Source organism: Barbatula barbatula (genome assembly GCF_947034865.1).
Source record: "Barbatula barbatula genome assembly, chromosome: 3".
Lineage (NCBI taxonomy): Eukaryota > Metazoa > Chordata > Actinopteri > Cypriniformes > Nemacheilidae > Barbatula > Barbatula barbatula.
The window spans coordinates 14,093,694-14,110,698 of record NC_136764.1 but is presented as its reverse complement, the minus strand read 5'-3'; the positions used below and the strand labels follow the sequence as shown (position 1 = coordinate 14,110,698).

At 38.1% G+C, this 17,005-nt stretch overlaps 2 protein-coding genes across 4 annotated transcripts; one reads left to right on the top strand and one right to left on the bottom strand.

Moving 5' to 3' along the window:
* Positions 1–5,565: 5,565 nt before the first annotated feature.
* On the top strand, positions 5,566–10,802 carry LOC306892447 (Krueppel-like factor 9). 3 transcript variants are annotated; one of them, XM_079453573.1, is made up of 3 exons: positions 5,566–5,655; positions 5,730–6,353; positions 7,476–10,802. In XM_079453573.1, the coding sequence occupies exons 2-3, from the start codon at positions 5,849–5,851 to the stop codon at positions 7,745–7,747; spliced, it is 777 nt and encodes a 258-aa protein (XP_079309699.1). In that variant the 5' UTR covers positions 5,566–5,655; positions 5,730–5,848; the 3' UTR covers positions 7,748–10,802. The 3 variants fall into 3 exon arrangements, 2 of the variants coding, with proteins under 2 accessions (XP_079309699.1, XP_079309700.1); XR_013786471.1 differs by having other exon boundaries at positions 5,568–6,353; positions 7,476–7,824; positions 7,898–8,139; XM_079453574.1 differs by having other exon boundaries at positions 5,568–5,655; positions 5,844–6,353.
* A 1,010-nt stretch (positions 10,803–11,812) lies between these two features.
* colgalt2a (collagen beta(1-O)galactosyltransferase 2a) lies at positions 11,813–16,776 on the bottom strand (the record flags this gene model as incomplete). The annotated part of the gene is given in 13 exon segments (XM_079453691.1): positions 11,813–12,056; positions 12,242–12,448; positions 12,618–12,745; positions 12,816–12,875; positions 12,881–12,947; positions 13,081–13,187; positions 13,371–13,444; positions 14,806–14,925; positions 15,014–15,218; positions 15,321–15,455; positions 15,580–15,697; positions 15,861–15,974; positions 16,535–16,776. Coding segments are annotated over 13 exon segments (1,821 nt in total).
* Between the last annotated feature and the right edge of the window lie 229 nt (positions 16,777–17,005).

Here is a 17,005-nt window from a genome sequence, read left to right as displayed (position 1 = left end):
ATTGCAAGGGGTCTGATTTTGTTGACACAGCCTGTGAACCAGTGTAGTGACAACCAGCAGTGCTTTTGGACCAATAAGAGGAAACTGCAGCAGGGCCTGTTGAAGAATATGGTGCAAATGAACATGTAAAACAGATCACACTGTGTGTTTTAGAGTTCAGTGTTAAAATGTAACTGAAACACGTACACTGGTGTGGTTAATCATAGATGATGTGAGGTAGGGAGCAAAGGTGATAGTGTTGAGGAGAGCCATGGTTTGCTCCTGGTCAACTTCTTTGTTCAGTATGAGGTCTGTAATGAATAGGATGCAAGCCTCACTTCCACACACTGACAGTGTTTCTAACAGGGGCGGCCTGGCGTAAAAAACAATAGAAAGTTGATTGTTTGGGAATAATTATAACATGCTATATTATGACATTCTATCCAGACAAATCAGGATGCCAATGGACCACCACTGATACACTGTTCTTTTTTGACAAAGTAATAAAATAAATACCATGACTTAGCATAATTGGCCCTAGAAAGAGTTAACCATTTAGCAATTTAAAATTCTTATTAGAATCGTTAATCGACAAACCAGTCATCTCGACATTTGAAGGAGGCCTCATTCCACAATTCTCTCAACTGCTGGGACGACAAGGTCCTCAGCTGAACCATTAGACCCAAGAGGAGCTCTGACTGCTAAGAGAAGAAGATAGTAGAAATACAGCCGTTGAAAAAATAAAGAGACCATTTCAAAAGTATTTTCAGTGTTTCTGAATCGACTATGTATAGGTGTTTAGGTAAAATAATCATTTTTGTTTTATTCTACTAACAAAATGTATTTAAATTTTAAAATACAAATATTGTTTCTATTTGGATTTATTTTAAAATTTTAAAATAAAGACTTCATTTTTTTATGCGATAACCTCAATTTCATGTGTCTTGTCATGCTGTCAGTCTTTTACATTTCTGTTGGATGATTTTACGTCACTCTTGATTTTGTTGAAATTCAACATACACTGGACTGGAATGGCCACAATAAAAAATACTGATTATTTTAATACTGAAAATTTGCAATTGCGATTTTTTCCATGGCTGTATGCGAGAAACCTGAATTCACAAATGAAAGTTATAAATGAAAGTAATAAGATGAAGTAGCATCTGACCTGCTGTTGATCTGAGAGGTGACCGCACAACCTCCTCACACCGTTGGTAATCTCCTGAACTGATGATCCAACATGTCTGCCTGGATTCTGGACTTCAGACTCAAACAGAAGACTACTCAAGTAGTCTGTGTTCTGTACTGAAATCACAATAGAGAAACAGGCAATTTGCAAAGATGTTTAAACATGTATTTCATCATAATTGAAAAGTAAATATGAACGTATTGGAACAAGAACATCAGAAGGACACACACCCAAACTCATTTGTATCACTTCAAGGGTTCTGAGGAGAGTTAGACTTGAAATGGTCTTGGTTTCTGTTACTTCTAACAGGCCTGGTAGTGGAACCAGTGACACTATTTCTGTACAGTTGACCTTGTTCATCATTGTCCCATCGTAGAGCTGGATGCATGTGAGGCTGGCCTTCACTGTCTACTCAAAACACAGAGGAACTTAAATTCACAACTTTTATATGACACTTTCTTCTGTGAAACACAACAAAATATGTCTCGGTGGTTTTGTGTCTATACAATGAAATGCAAAGCGGGGACGATGTTGTTCGGTTACCAACTTTCTTCAAAATATTTTTTTTTGTGTGTGTTCTGTCAAACATGTTTGGAATGAGGAGAAGTAAAAAAAAGTTTATATTTTTAAGTGACTTTCCCTTAATAGTGATTTAACCGTTATTAGAACAATAATGAGTAATCCCCTGACTTTGTGGGTCCCAACAGTAATAGAATATATGTGTAGCATACCGTGCCCTCCTTTAGCGGGACCGAGTGCCTCCAAAACTGACTGATTCTGTCACTAAGGCACTGCTGCAGGTTTCTGGTTTTTATCAGTGATGTACCCCTCTGTTCATAAGAACTAGCGCATGTCCCATACACATCGGTCTGCAGAAAAGGGACATCTTAAATCAACAGAATTATTTAGATATGTTCATAACTTAATAGTGATGATCTGTTAAGGTTTATACATGTACATATGGCTCAAATATGAATGTTTTTTAGTGCAAAGCTAGCTACAAAACTCTCTGACCTCTTTCACTGTTTCCCTAGCTCGTCCCGAGTCGGAGGTCTGGAGCATGCTCAGAATGGACCTCTTGATGTTGAGGGTCCACACCTGCTCAGCCTCCTGTGGGCAGAGCTTTGTGACCTTTCCCCCTTCAAGCAAGAACCGCAGGGGGTTCTTCTCCAATGACTCTCTGAGAAATCAAAACACCAGATGGACCTTCAACCTCTCACCATCATCCAAGATGACTCCAAACTACTCTTTGCAGCAGTAACAGTGTCTCAGTAAAGTATAATAGTGAATGGACAACATGGAGACCTGTGTTGGGGTGTAACCATTCAAAGAACTATGCTCAGCGTTTCAAGTCATTCAGTACTCATTCAGTACTTTAACGCTCAATAAACAAAGAATAACAGTGAAGTATCAACAAAAAGTTTAGGTTACCTAATGTTTTTCAACCGTAGCACAGAATTGTCTCTCTTCGATGAGCTATGCTTTATTTGTATGTTCCTCAGCTATGCACAAAAAAACATGAATGAATAAATCACATTTGTATATTATTATTAGTACATAATATATTTTATTATACCAATATGTATTGGATGTATTTGGGAATCTTATAGTTATAAGTATATGCTTGTTATAAAATGAATTAGAACATACCTTTAGGATCATCTCTGGACATCCTTGTCGGACATCAATGTCAACAACACAGTCCAAAGCTAACTGATTTCCAGCTAATGATGGACCTTTCAGGGCATTTGCTATTGTTGTACTGTATCTATAGGTGTGCCTTTGCCCCTTTTGCACATCTGTACACACACGCACACAAATTTATACGTATACGTTCATAATGTAAACGTGTGTCTAAAAGAGTATTGTTGAATAACCAAATATTTTTCATTTTTGCCTTACCTGGGCAAGTAGACTTGCATAGTTGAGCTTGGTGCAGTTTGTCAGCATGAGCTTAAAAAACATAGGTAGTAAATCAAGTATTGATTTTAAATGTCATGTACACAAACAGAACACAAACAGAAAAAACACTTAAACTCAATTTAAAATGATCCTAATTTGCAGTCACAGTCATAATGAACTATTGATATTAAACACGCACTTACCAGTGAGAAAGCCAAACACAAAAATTAAAGTAAGATTTCTGAGCAACAGAAGGTAGACCGAAGACATGGCCAGAATAATTGGATTCAATGTAATGCCCAAGAGCAGCACTTCACAGAAAAGATCATTACTGGGATAGCATAACCACATAAGTGAATGGATAGATGTTGAGCCAAGCCTTAGTAACCCAAAAGACACTCAGGAACCAATCAGAAGACAGATGCTCACCAGGGGACCATTCGGCAGTCCAACTCTTGCAACATTCTGATAGACAACTTTAGCTGAATTTACAACAATAATCTTATTAAACAGTTAAAAATTTGGCATAGAAAACTGTTTGTTTGGGGCTTGAGCATTTACATTTTCTATGCTTTTTGGTTTTAAAATGTTACTCTTATATTATTATTATTGCCTAAATCAAATTTATTTTGATTAGAAATATTTGTTTAATATGAATTCAAATATGTTTTTAAATAATGAAAATATTCATTCAAAATAAACCTTCAAAAGCAAAAACCTTGATTTTACATGAATCTGAATTCAATAAATTTAAGATAAAAAATGATTTTGTCTTAGGTAGAATACCTGATTTGTTTAGAGTCGATAAATACAAAAATACAAAAGATTTCTCCATAAAACTAAAAGGAGATTTGATGAATGTCAATAAAGGGCTGCTATGAATTCGATGTAAAGAATACATTTCATTTGGCACCATCTACTGGGCAGAGTTGAGACTCAGGTCAGGCAATTTAACTATTCCAAACATTTCAGATTCATATCTATAAAAAAATCTGACCTACTACAAATCTGTATCTGTATCTTGTTTTTCTGTTAAAACATTTAAACATTCATGAGACCAAATAAATAATGCTAAGAAGCTAAATGTCATGTTTTCAGAGAATGAATGCAAGTCTATTTCGTATTCCTTTGTTAGGTGGGAAATAATTTGCCAATAGAACAATGCAAAATACATGTATTATAGGTCTATATTCAAGTCGCAATACATTATGCAAGTTTATATATCATATGTTAACGCTGATTCAATATTTTTCCAGAAAAACAAACCAAAACAATGATATTCCACAGTGTAGCCAATGCAAATAATTATTCATTAAGAAGAAAATTTAATGAAATGCATCCTGCAAAAACACAATTTAACTCCTAAAGGCCCTGGGCACCTCCTCCCAAAGTAGTATGATGACCAACAAAGTAACTTTTTAAAGTTTTAAGTCAGCTTTATGTTCGCTGACATACTAATACCTTATTCATTTCATTTCTCCACTGCACCCTCCACATATGTTGGATAAAAAGGGAGGAGGCCATGCATGCATGAATCACATCATATGAGCTTTCAGGTTGCCCTACTTTATCCTTAGCGTGTTTAGACTTTAGAGTCTCTGATAATCATGCATCGTGTTTCATGGTTCATTCATCTATGTAATATTCTGATATCTTGGCTTTGGCAATGAGAATATTAAAGCCTTGTATTGATGACTATTAATGTGCATTCTGGTGACAAGTAACGCATACAAACATGAATCTTAAACTTGCGAGAATACGCATTTACAAATTCCGTTGATGCGCTGTAGAACTTCAACACAGTTTATAAGTAAAGGATTAGACATGTTGTTAAATGCAAATGTTGAGTGTATATGGGACATGTCGTAACCAACCCCCACGTTGGGCGTTGATTAAAAACAGCAAGAACAGACCTAAACTGCGTGGCAAGAGCTAAGTGGCCTGTTTTTCTGGCTTGTAAATGACGACTTTAAACATATCAAGTATCAAACTTAGTTGGTAACCGGATACACCTCCCTGCTCGCCTACAATTGTATAATCTGACAAAACAACTCATTAAACTCGCTCGAGTACGACACGAAGCGTGCTGTACTGTGATTACGCTTTTGATCGGTTTCGGGTGTAATTTGACTCATCATTAAATGGACTCCATTCGCTCCACTCCCGTCTCGCGCATCAGCTACTCGCGTCACTCCATGCGTGTTTCGCTTAGCATGCTTGAAAAGATCGTACTACGGCGAAAGGGTAAACTCATGAATATGAATTACGTCTTGTTGACGTTGCTCGGCAACCATCCTGAAGCGTCCCTCACGTAACCTAATTTATTTGTACATACGAACCCGCGATTCGTCAGTTTGCCAGTTTAGTGCCGCCTATTTACAAACGTATGCCGTTCAACCAATCAGTTACGCATAACTACGTAGTACGTAGTTAATATTCATGTGTCAGACCTTCATCGTAGTGGGATTACTAAAGGTCGCTACCGGGGGCGTGGCGTGGGCTTTGCCGGCTGTAGCAGCAGCAGACACAATGAAACGAGGGGCAATGTAGGACACCACGTTGGGGCTTGAAACGCAGACACCCCGGTAGCGTATTTTTTAAACTTAATTTCGGACATTTTTGTCTTTCGTTTTATTTATTTATTTGTTATCTATCGTAGCTAGTGAACCGAGTCGCCGATGAGAAAAACGCGGAGTTAAAAATCTCTGGAGAACAACTGACCGAGCTCAGGCAACGAGGCTCTCCTTAACTTTTGCTTTGTCGTTAAACGCAGATATAATGTCGTTCGCTTATTCGGATTATTTAGCCGCGGAGTGCCTGGTGTCGATATCCAGCGGTCCCGTACTCCATCGACCCACCCCGGTGTCTGGTGCGGCTCAGGCCCCTCCTCAGGGCCTTACTGCCGGGGAGCCAGAGGGGTCGAGCGAGGACAGGGAGGTGCGGGAGACGCTCCGGTTAGAGGGGGCAAATGTGATGACTGTGGCCGAGATCCTCACCGACCTGCATGGCAAGTTTCGTCCTATGTCGGCCTATTCCGAGAGCAGCAACTCGTCATGCGGAGAGAGCGGTTACACCACGTTGTCAGACTCCACCACCCCAACGCCAACCATGACCCCCTCGGCCACCCCTGTCCCGGGACAGTACAATAACACCCCCCAGCAGATTTGGGGAGGAGGGGGCGCACCCCGGTCCCCAACCAAGCGTCACCCCTGTACTTTCAACGGATGTGACAGGGTGTACGGCAAATCATCCCACCTGAAAGCGCACATCAGAACACACACAGGTAAGCCAAACCACATGGTAGAGGATGAGCGCTAATGTTACGGATGTATACATATTGGCATATAACCTTTATTGTTATATAATTTACCTGTTATATACAGATCGCTTTTGCTATTACGTTGGATCACATGTTAACTTATATAACGTAAGCAAGTATACACTATTTTCCACGCTGCGTGCATTGTTTTAGAAATGGTTACAGTTTGGATAGCATTAATTGGAATTTTATGCACGGGCCCCATGCACTCCGTATGTGTTTTATTACAGATTTTGGATAGGGGAACATTCATTCGTGCCAGCCGTTTGTTTGTTTATTGACGGGTATGGGGCTCTTCCTGTCAACACTCATCAACGGCAATTACTAGAGATATTACAAGTGAATTTGTGGATAATAATGTAATTTACTATTCGTTAGCTGAACAAAAGAGTGGAAAACTCCCAACTGAGGCCGACGGACAAAGAAAGTTTATGAACAAAGGAAGGAGCGCGTGAGGGAGGACCGAGTATAGTAGTGTAGTGACGAACCCCCATATTTGCATATGAACAGGGCTCGAGCACAAACCGTGTGCGCGCGCCCTGTCTGCCCGGTCACGAGGAGGTTCCCATTTAAATGCACCTTCTGTTATTTGACTAAAGCTAAAAGAGCTCCTAAGCCACGCACCTGGCCTCTCATTATGCGCCATTCAGTTGGCAAAGTTCACTGTATGTACTTGAAATATTGTACAGGATGTTCTGAGTGATGGTGTTCAAGCAAAAAGTACAGTAGCGTGTACATTACTACGATAACTAAGAGAACACTAATACAGGGTAGTACTTAAAAGTACTAGTGAAGTGGCTAGTACACTAAGAAAACCCTTGTAGAGTTACTAACCAAATTCTAGTACACTATAGAACAGTAGTACACTTGCTAATATACTATTAAAATAAAATGAGTACAATAACAGTGCACAAAAGCAGAATGTCAATTTGTTTATAGTTCGTAGTGCATTGACCGAATAATACTGTAGTAGTTCCTTGTAATTCATCATGGAACACTTGATTTTATGGGTACTGCTGCTTTAAACAAATTCCACCAATCACTTTTAAATATATAACATAATAATTCTCCATGTTCATTTCTTAGGTGAGAGGCCTTTTCCCTGCACTTGGCCTGACTGCGAAAAAAAATTTGCACGTTCAGACGAGCTAGCCCGGCACCTGCGCACGCACACGGGCGAGAAGCGCTTCCTGTGCCCCCTCTGCGACAAGCGCTTCATGCGCAGTGATCACCTCATCAAGCACGCTCGTCGGCACCCCAACTTCCACCCCTCCATGATCAACCGTAAGGGCTCGGTTCAAGGACCTGCCTCCGCCCAGCCCTCTTCCTCCTCAGAGTACGCCAGCACTGCCGAGTAGGCACACCCACTGCCTCATCACAACCTCTCCGGGACCTCGATCAGACCCCTGTTTTCTGCACTGTGACAACCATCCCTGTAAGACGCAATGCAGCCTTATTCGATCACTGTGCATGCTGGGATCTTTTTAGCTCAGTTCTTACCTCCACAGGCTGAAAATGGTGAACTTCACGTCTTCCTCTGAACCCCTTTCGTAATGACCAAAAATGGGCGACGGAGACACAAACTCTTAAGCACATTCCCTAGATATGCCAGAGTCATGCGATTACTTGATCACATGGCTGGCAAGTGATGCCGAATACAATGTTCATCTTAAGTGCGCCTGCTTTGGGTAAAATGTATTGTGAGCTGTTTTCGGATGTATGTTGATAAAATGGCCACCAGGAGCTTTCCAACAACACTTGTGTTCTTTGTCATCTAGCCTAGCATCACTTGTCAACCATGTTTTATAACCTCTGACAGGTTCTCCTGCTCAACAGCATTTGGTCTTTCCTGTCTTTCCATCTATTGTCGAAATTTAGCACAACCTTGTTTGTCTTGTCTTTTTGTACAGCCAGAATAGCAAACTCCCGCTGATCTGTTTTGCTTGTCCACACATGCTGTACGATACAATAACCACATTGATTTGTTCTATTGTTATCACAACGTTTACCTGCAGCGACGTTGTGCGTTTTAAAAACATTTGGTATAAACTTAGTCATTCCTCATTTTGATTCCTTAATCTAATAAGATTTCTATATAAAGAAAACTTTTCTTATAATTAAAACCGAAATGGCCAGTGAGTTTCTGTTAGGTAGAAACAGCCTGTATTGCCACAGCCTTCCCTACTGAAATGTTTAAAATCATAATAACTTATTGTCATTTTAGTTAACTTTTTTGCTTATGTTTTCTACTAGGATCAGCATGGCGTCTTAAAAGCCATTTTGTTTTTTTAATCACTTATAGCCCATGCATCTATTATTGCTTTGCGCATCGGGGGAACTCTTGTGTTTGTCCATGTAATGTTGACATGTTGATACATGTAGCGATGTGTTTAATAGTAATGTGGATATGTGTAGATAATATCTATGCTCGAAGCTTCAATGGTAAAGATGTTATTATATAAACTACTAATAAGTAATACTTATGACAGTACACGCTTGAATAGAATAGTGCTGCTTGTGTGCGAATGTTTGCGCGTCACATTTGTATGTATATTCACACGGGGGGGAGAACGCGAACTCTATCCGAACTGTCCCGTCTGCGGACCTCTTATAACTATCTCAGAGAACAAAGAACACATCAGGAAACTCAGAAAGCCTTAAATACTTCGACTTGTTTTGCACCATTGTTTACTGTTTGGTATTTTCTACAGGTATGCCGCCAGGCATTGATCTACTCAACTAAAGAAATACACATGCAATATTGCACTTTTTTCTTACTGGTATTGTCAATGATATTATTCGTCTGCTAGTGTGATGGGTTACACTTTATGCTACTGCATAGTTCTTCTACAATATGAACACTGTGGAAGGGGGTAAAGGCCTGTCACAATAAATCGATACATAAGTCTCAATATGCACATTTGTCTGTGTGCGGACTAAATGATTTCTGTGGCATTTTCAATTGTATTATTTCCTTCACCTTCTGTAGTATCAACTCCGCTACATCAGTAACCGATTCAAACGCTTACACGTTTGTCTGCTGTCTTTCTGATTCTCAAACCTACAGATAACATTTTAATACTGTATTATACAGTTTGTCTGGAAAAAAATGTTTTCTGTGCTGAACATGCAATATTCAATGTACTTCACATAGCTGCTGGCAGATATCTGAAGTGCAATGATAAATACATTCTCAACAATAACAAACCAGAATAGTATCGAAGACTATATGTATTCTATAGCCAATTAAATTATGTATTCCTAAAACTGTTTTGTACGTTTGGCCACAAATCTCCTTCAAAGGCCTTATGAGCTGTTTTCTTCCAATCAGATGCATGGTTTGAGTTGTATTTGGATCTGTTGTACTGTGTTTGGCTAATGCACTATTACATCAATGGTACACTGTGCTTTGCTGCTGCGGGTTTTGTATGTGAAACTGGACCATTGTGATGCGTCTTTTGATTTTCGCTTACAATGCCCTCTTTTAGCAGTCTGGAGTCAACTTTGCATTTGAGATCCCTCCCATTATGCTCCACACATTTGCAGCTAGAACTCTGGACAGTCTGTGCTATCACAAACCACTGGATCAAGTCTTGATTTGTTTTTTATTGTTTTTTGAGGTCTTTAATTTCAGTGATTATTATCTTTTGTATTGTTTGGTTTGTTGTTGCTTTGTATTAGTTTGTGTACTGTGGGTGTCTCTAAAGTATGCAGAACATAGTGAATAGTGTAGAACAGAGTCCAGGTATCTAGTATAGCTTAGCAATCAAATAGCAAAGAGAGGTCGTACTCTATAGTTCCTTCAGGAAAATGCTGCATCATTTGCTGTTTTTTAGCATCTGTATCTCTGTATATCAAAAGCAGGTTAACTGAGATATGTGTGTGTGAGTGTGGTTGCTTTAAATCTAATTGCTAGATTGAGAATTTGTAGAGGGATGACTTTATTTTGAGAAATGCTTTGTTGCTTGGCGTACAATCTATACATTGTCCATGCTGAAGTTTTTTACACACTAAACTGATTATACACTGATTGGCAGACGGTCTACAGTAAATCACACTAAAGTTATGTCAAAAGAGATCTTTTCATGGTCTCAACATACAGCCATGTCCCATATCAGTGGACCAGCGGGTTTAGTCCGTACAAATGCTTCCATGTTTCTCCTCAGGTGATAAAATGCTGAAATCTCTGTTCTTCTGGAGCAGGACCTAATGTTAAGCATTCTATTCATTTTAGGTTATTCTGCTTTTTTATTTATTACTTGATTTTGTTTTGATGTGCTTTAAAATATCTTTTTTCAGTACTTATTTTATGGTATGAGACTTGACTAATAATTTGACTTGAGAAATTGATTCATTGTTTGCCTCCAAAAAAAACCCTCCAGTGCTTTTTAAATAATAAACTGATAAAGAGTTAAGTGGTGTTTTTGTGTTTATTACTTTTAATGACTTGGATATTATAAAAAGTGTTTTACAACAATCCTTCGTATTATTGTATAATTGTAATACATGTAGATTTTATAGACGCATTAACCCTTTTTTGCATGGACAGTGGACAGCTATCAAAAATTAAATTCTTGCATTTGCATGGGGGTTTGATGGTTTAATTTTATATTTCAATGTGGTTTCAGATTTTTGGACCCCACATTAAGTATAAATCTTTACCTAAAAGTCTGACATTTATATTGGTCTGTAAACTGTAGTATCTGAGGGAATCTTTTTAGAAGCAGATTAAAAAATGAATCCGATGCAGAGACTCCTGCATTTTAGAAACCACCTTTTTGCAACAAACTGACCATCATGTCACATAATCATCATGTTTTATTCTTGTTTAAAGGGCTTAAAGCGATGGTTCACCCAAAAAAAATACATTTTTATTTAATTATTTACTCGCCCTCCAAATCTGTATACATTTCTTTGTTCTGAGGAACACAGAGAAAGATTCTTTGAAGAGTGTTAAGCCATTATTATTTTTTTCAGTTCTGGAACATCATGGACTAGTAGGAAGGGTAGTCAAAGGTCCCCCAGAACTGTTGGGTTTCCTAAATTCTACAAAATATCTAATTTTGTGTTCAACAGAACAAAAAACCATACAACATTTTCTACTATGGTATTGAATGATGTCCCAGAACTGAAAAGGGCTCAAATTCTTCCAAATTGTCTATGTACAACAGAACAAAGAAATGTATACAGCTAGCTTTGAAACAACTTGAGGTGAGTAAATTTTCATGTTATGGTGAGCTATTCCTTTAAACTAAACTCTTGTGAGAATAAAAAGGATCAGGATCAGGTATTGTTTTACCAGTGTTTTTCAAAGCGTATGTTTGAGTGCTATAGAGTTTGGCATTTTTCTTTTTCTTTTATTAATCCAAGTCCATGCAGTTTTTTATTTCTTCAAGACATTTTAAATATTCCTTATTTGTTAATCAAAGTTCATCCCTTCCACTATTTTCAGAGACAGGAGAAGGTGTCTTTTCACCACGGCTGCGGTTTCCACGGATATGGTAGCGGTCCCAGTCAGTGCCCACGGTCTCATCATCCCAGATGGTGGAGGTCTCAGTGTCGCTAAAATAACCTGGCTCCCCGGTGTAGTGTGTGGGAAATAGAAGTAGAGGCTCTACGGAGAAAGCCTTCAAGTTTCTCAGCTTAAAATGAGACATGTATTGTTTCCTACAGAGAGATAATGCAAGAGTTATTATTATATAATAATTAGGAAGCAAAACTATCATGCTAAATAATAAGTAGGAATGCTTTTAACATGATTTGAGTTTTTATTCCAGCATAATTTAACTAAACTAAACTACAAAAAAATAAAAAAATTGGTTATCTGTTTATAAATTGAAAGTAGGACTCACTTGGGGTGCTTGTTAAACATAACAGGTAGAAACTCATCCACTGGCAGCATCTTGCCAAGGGGCTGGGCATCCAGAAGTTTCTGTGCCCCTTTCAGTGAAAGGGCATAGCCTAGTGTCCAATAAGAATAATCTGGGCTCACCAGGCTCTTGACCCCCTCCACCCAGTGCTCAGGGTGCTTGATTTGCAATCGTTTACGGCCCACATAACTTCAAGAGAAAGAGAGATGTAATGTAAAGTGTGTGATGTTGCAATACTACACCGGCATGATTGCACAAAGAGAGAGATTTTTGTCTTGTTTACACTTTAAAATAAAATGTTAAATGCTTAGAGCAGCAGGAAAAACCCAGATGTTTCTATTGTCAAACTATGATTTACATTAAGTCCCACTTAAGTCTTGATTTCTCCACATCGTCCATGATGATATTAAGGCGGCTCTTGAAGTTAGGTTCAAACCTCACATCGTCCTCTAATACAAGCACCTGCTGTTGCCGGAGCTCCACCACCTGGGGGCGACAAATGACAAACGTTATGGACATAAACTTTAATTCTAGAACATCAGCTTTTGTTGTGTACCTTTTTCCAAATGTTGTAATGACTGAGAAAGCAACCAATTTCACCCTTAGTTAGGACACGCTCGAGTAAGGGTCTTTATAACTAGGCAGCATTTCAATACCCAATGCCCTCAGCTGAGATGAATTTAGGGCTCTAGAAAAAAACAGAAATGAATGGGATTTTACGGTGCTACAGAAAAAACATACTTTGTATAGGCAAATGAAAAGTATGAGATCTTTATGGGTGAGAAAGTGGGAGGACCATTCAGTGGTTTATAACATCATACTTGCCATCCACCGCATCTGTGACGGTTACATCTATGCCCAGCACTTCCAAAGAACGCATCATATAATCTCTACGATCTGCCCTGCGCTTCAGATTAATCAGGAAGACCTGAAGAGTGGAAAAGATAAATCCATAGTTCCATACTGACTTTAAAGATCATAATTAATTCATATAAATATACACAGAGAGCATTGCTTAAAGACGATTTTTACATTTGGTTTAAAAAAGTGGTGCAAAAGAGTGGTGCATGGTTATACAAGTTTTTACAATATTTCATTTGAAGTATTTTACCTGGTCGAATGCCATGGTGTCTTTGGGTTTATGGGGAATGTGCAGATAATGCGTAGTCTCCATTTGAAAGGCAACTGTGGACGAAAAACTTTGTTCTACTGGTTTTTGTGACAAACTTAGCATCTACCGAAACCAGTAAAATGAAAAACCAATAATTTTCTCACTTTCTCTAACTAGCAATTTATTATATATTTGATGATATGTGAGTCTCAATGAGACTGATCAGTGATCACTTAAAGTGAAAATTCTTTCATCATTTACTCATCTTCGAGTTGTTCCGAATCTGTATAAATTTCTTTGTTCTAATAAACACAGAGAAAGATATTTGGAATAATGCTTATAACCAAACAGATCTCAACACCCATTGACTCCCATTGTAGGAAACATTACTTTATAGTTTTTTGTTCTGTAGAACACAAAAGAAGACATTTTGAAGAATGTAGGACAGCAAACAGTTCTGGGGTCACTTTTGACTACGATTGTTTTGTTTTTTGGTAGTCTATGGGTGTGGAGATCTGTTTGGTTATAAGCATTCATCCCAATATCTTTCTCTGTGTTTATCAGAACCAACAAATTTATACAGATTTGGAACAACTCGAATGTGAGTAAATGATGACAGAATAAAAAAATTTGGGTGAAGTAGCCTACACTGTAAAAAGCGTAGCTGTGGTTGCCAGAACTTTAAAAGGACATTAGCGCTGTTGATTTTACGTTTAACATTGCCATTTTATTCCATATTTTACCATATAAATAAAAGATTCTTCCATAAAAAGAAACGCTGTTTTGCCATATAATTCACAAAAAAATACTGTATGAATGCCGCATAAATTAAATATTTGGCATTGAATATTACGGTGTTTCATTGTAAAAATAAAACTGTTATTTTTACGGTTAAAAACCGGCAGCTGTGGTTGCCAGAAGTTTAGCGTAATATATACGGTAGAACTTTTTCTGCTATTACGGTAAAAGGATATTTGTACGGTAGATTTTACAGGTTATGTTGGTATTTTATTCCATATTTAAACGTATGAATAAATATTTTTTCCATCCAAAGAAACATAGTTTTGCTTTAAAAGAAATGTGGTGGCGAGATTTGTAAACATTGAAGCATACATCATTAAATTCCATTAAATCTAATGACAGGAGACAACACAGCCTGAAGACAGTCAGAGCTCTTAAACCAAACGATCGTGTGAGAGATGTCACAGTAGAGTGAGAATTCTCTCCTTCCTGTGAAAAGTGTATGGAAATCCATACAGTGAAGCTTTTGTCCGAGCTAAACAGACTAGTGAATGGATGATCCAGATCTATTTTTTACTGTAATAAAAAACTTTCACTAGAAAGTCTCAGTGGTCCTCAGATTCTTTCCTGTGAATGGGCTATATCAAATTTTCATATTGTTTGAAGTTGTTATATCATATTCAGTGATACAGACTTAGTGCCTCTGTGACTGTGTGCTTGAAGCTCTCCACCTCTTCCTCCAAACTCTGCCGAGTCTTCAAAGGGAGCGGCAGATACCCATAATGCTCTTTGTTACACAAGAACATCTGCACACCTGTAAAGAGAATTAAATAGCAAATGCACAGTATAATACTATACTATACTACATTACTAAAGTGTACTAGTTATAGTGAGGTTCTTACCTGCTTGTCTTGCAGAAAAGCCAAATGCCATGATATCATCCAAAGCCCAAAGATAGTCATGGTGGATGGGATAAAAGGCCAGGGCTGCACCAGCATAACGCCGCAGGTCAATCAGCATGGTGGAGTGAATCATAGGAACAGGATGGCAACCAATAAGCTTCCAGTTTCGAATGGGTACATAATGTGGTGTTCGTTTGTAATACCCCTGCAAAAAGAAAAGATGGTGGAATTTTCTAGAGTGATTCAGAATCATCTTAGAAATTGCTTCACCAATATTGAGACAAAATAGAAAAAAAAGTCAAATTACCTGTGGGGTCATGCCGCACCAAAAGTTTGAATAGAGTGTACTAGACTCCAGCATTGGTGCAACCAGCGTGAGGTTCTCTGCGATCAGTTGATTTAGCACTTGTGTGTTTGTCAGCAGGTTGTCACTGTCTGTAAACTTGGGAGCAAATGGACTTAATCAAACACCCTTTCCCAACAATATGAAAATGTCACATTTCTATGACATCATCACTATATAAAGGAGGACATTTGAAAATATTTCAATAAAGATGTAGTCCTACCAGAATGTAGTCCGCCCACTGTGCCCTGGCCGATCTGAGTGCAGCCTGTCTCAGCTTCATCACATGGGTGAACCGAGAGTCAGGCCAGTGCTTGGGCCCAAGCTCATCTACATAGAAACTATATGAAACAGAGTATTCATGTTATGAAATAGTGCTCCTATACATAACTATACTAGATAAGTGTAGTCCTAAATAACTGGAGAGTAAAAATACAATTAAATGTATAATTCATATGCAGTATACATGTACAGCTTTAGGTGCATTTGTCGGTATACAGACACCTTATCTCCTCCTCCATGGTCTGCAGTTGTACTGAGTGATACAAATTCTCCACTTTAGAGAGCCATTCATGCACCATAGCCGTTGTGTTGTCAATATTGTGGTCAGTAGCAGCCCTGACAAACATAAGATCCATATTCGTTGTAGTTTTTTCAGGCACGTTCTCCATCACTTTCTACCTTTACACATCCACACAATCTTTCACGTCACTGTGATTTTTGTCTTTATTTACTTTTCAAGGGTTCAAGGCTATTTCAGATTGAGGTGCAGTTAAAAACCCAGTTCTCACTGCAATTTGTGGGCAAATGCCGCACAAAACATATGCTTATACATTTTTACTGTTGTAGCTTGGGTGACACACTAGCTATTTAAAAATAAAACAACTTAGTGTAATGTTAAAATAAATACTTAATTTGCATTGAAAAATATTCTATGTATTTCTCTATTTCTTTGTCTATTTAAGTTTAAAGGCAACGAAAAATATTTAAATGCATGTTGATCTGGTAAGCATTATACGCTGAACTATTTTTTATGTCATTGAAAGTCAGAAAGCATCCTATTAAAAACATTTTTTTAAAACAAACAGTTCATAGTTTGAGATTACAATAAACTTGAACGGAAAGGCTATATGCCTGCATGACTAACAATATAAAACTATAACGCAAAACCCAGTTACCAAATAGAGATGCGGTCCTTTGGATAATCCAGTCTCTCAATACATCCCAAAAAATAAGGAAGACTGTGTTCACTGTTACGGGCCAAAATTGCAATGACAACTTTGGGTTTGAGATGAGATGACTCGCGCAGAACAGGCTCCAGGTCAAGGAATGTATGAATAAATCCGAACCATGTCTCTATTAGTAAAAATCCAAAAAGAAGCTTTGATGATCCGCTCATATTGTCCAAAGCAGCAGTCATATACCACACTGAGAGAGTGCAAGCACTGTGTGGAGGACTCACTCACAGTGTGTACGCGTGTGTCTAGCCCACTCATATGAGTTAAACAATTTCATGAGACCACTAATAAAGCCACTTTTACGATAAGTGCATGTAAGTGTATGACAATTACTTGACTTAAAGAGTTAAACAAGCTAAACAACACAGTGTCAATAATACTTATTTATAACATTAATATATAAGATTTTTT

Excerpts from the sequence above, each read along its gene's own strand:
- LOC306892447 (XM_079453573.1), top strand. The coding sequence starts at position 5,849 with ATGTCGTTCGCTTATTCGGATTATTTAGCCGCGGAGTGCCTGGTGTCG. Across the intron at positions 6,354-7,475 it reads GCACATCAGAACACACACAG|GTGAGAGGCCTTTTCCCTGC; the intron begins GTAAGCCAAACC and ends TTCATTTCTTAG.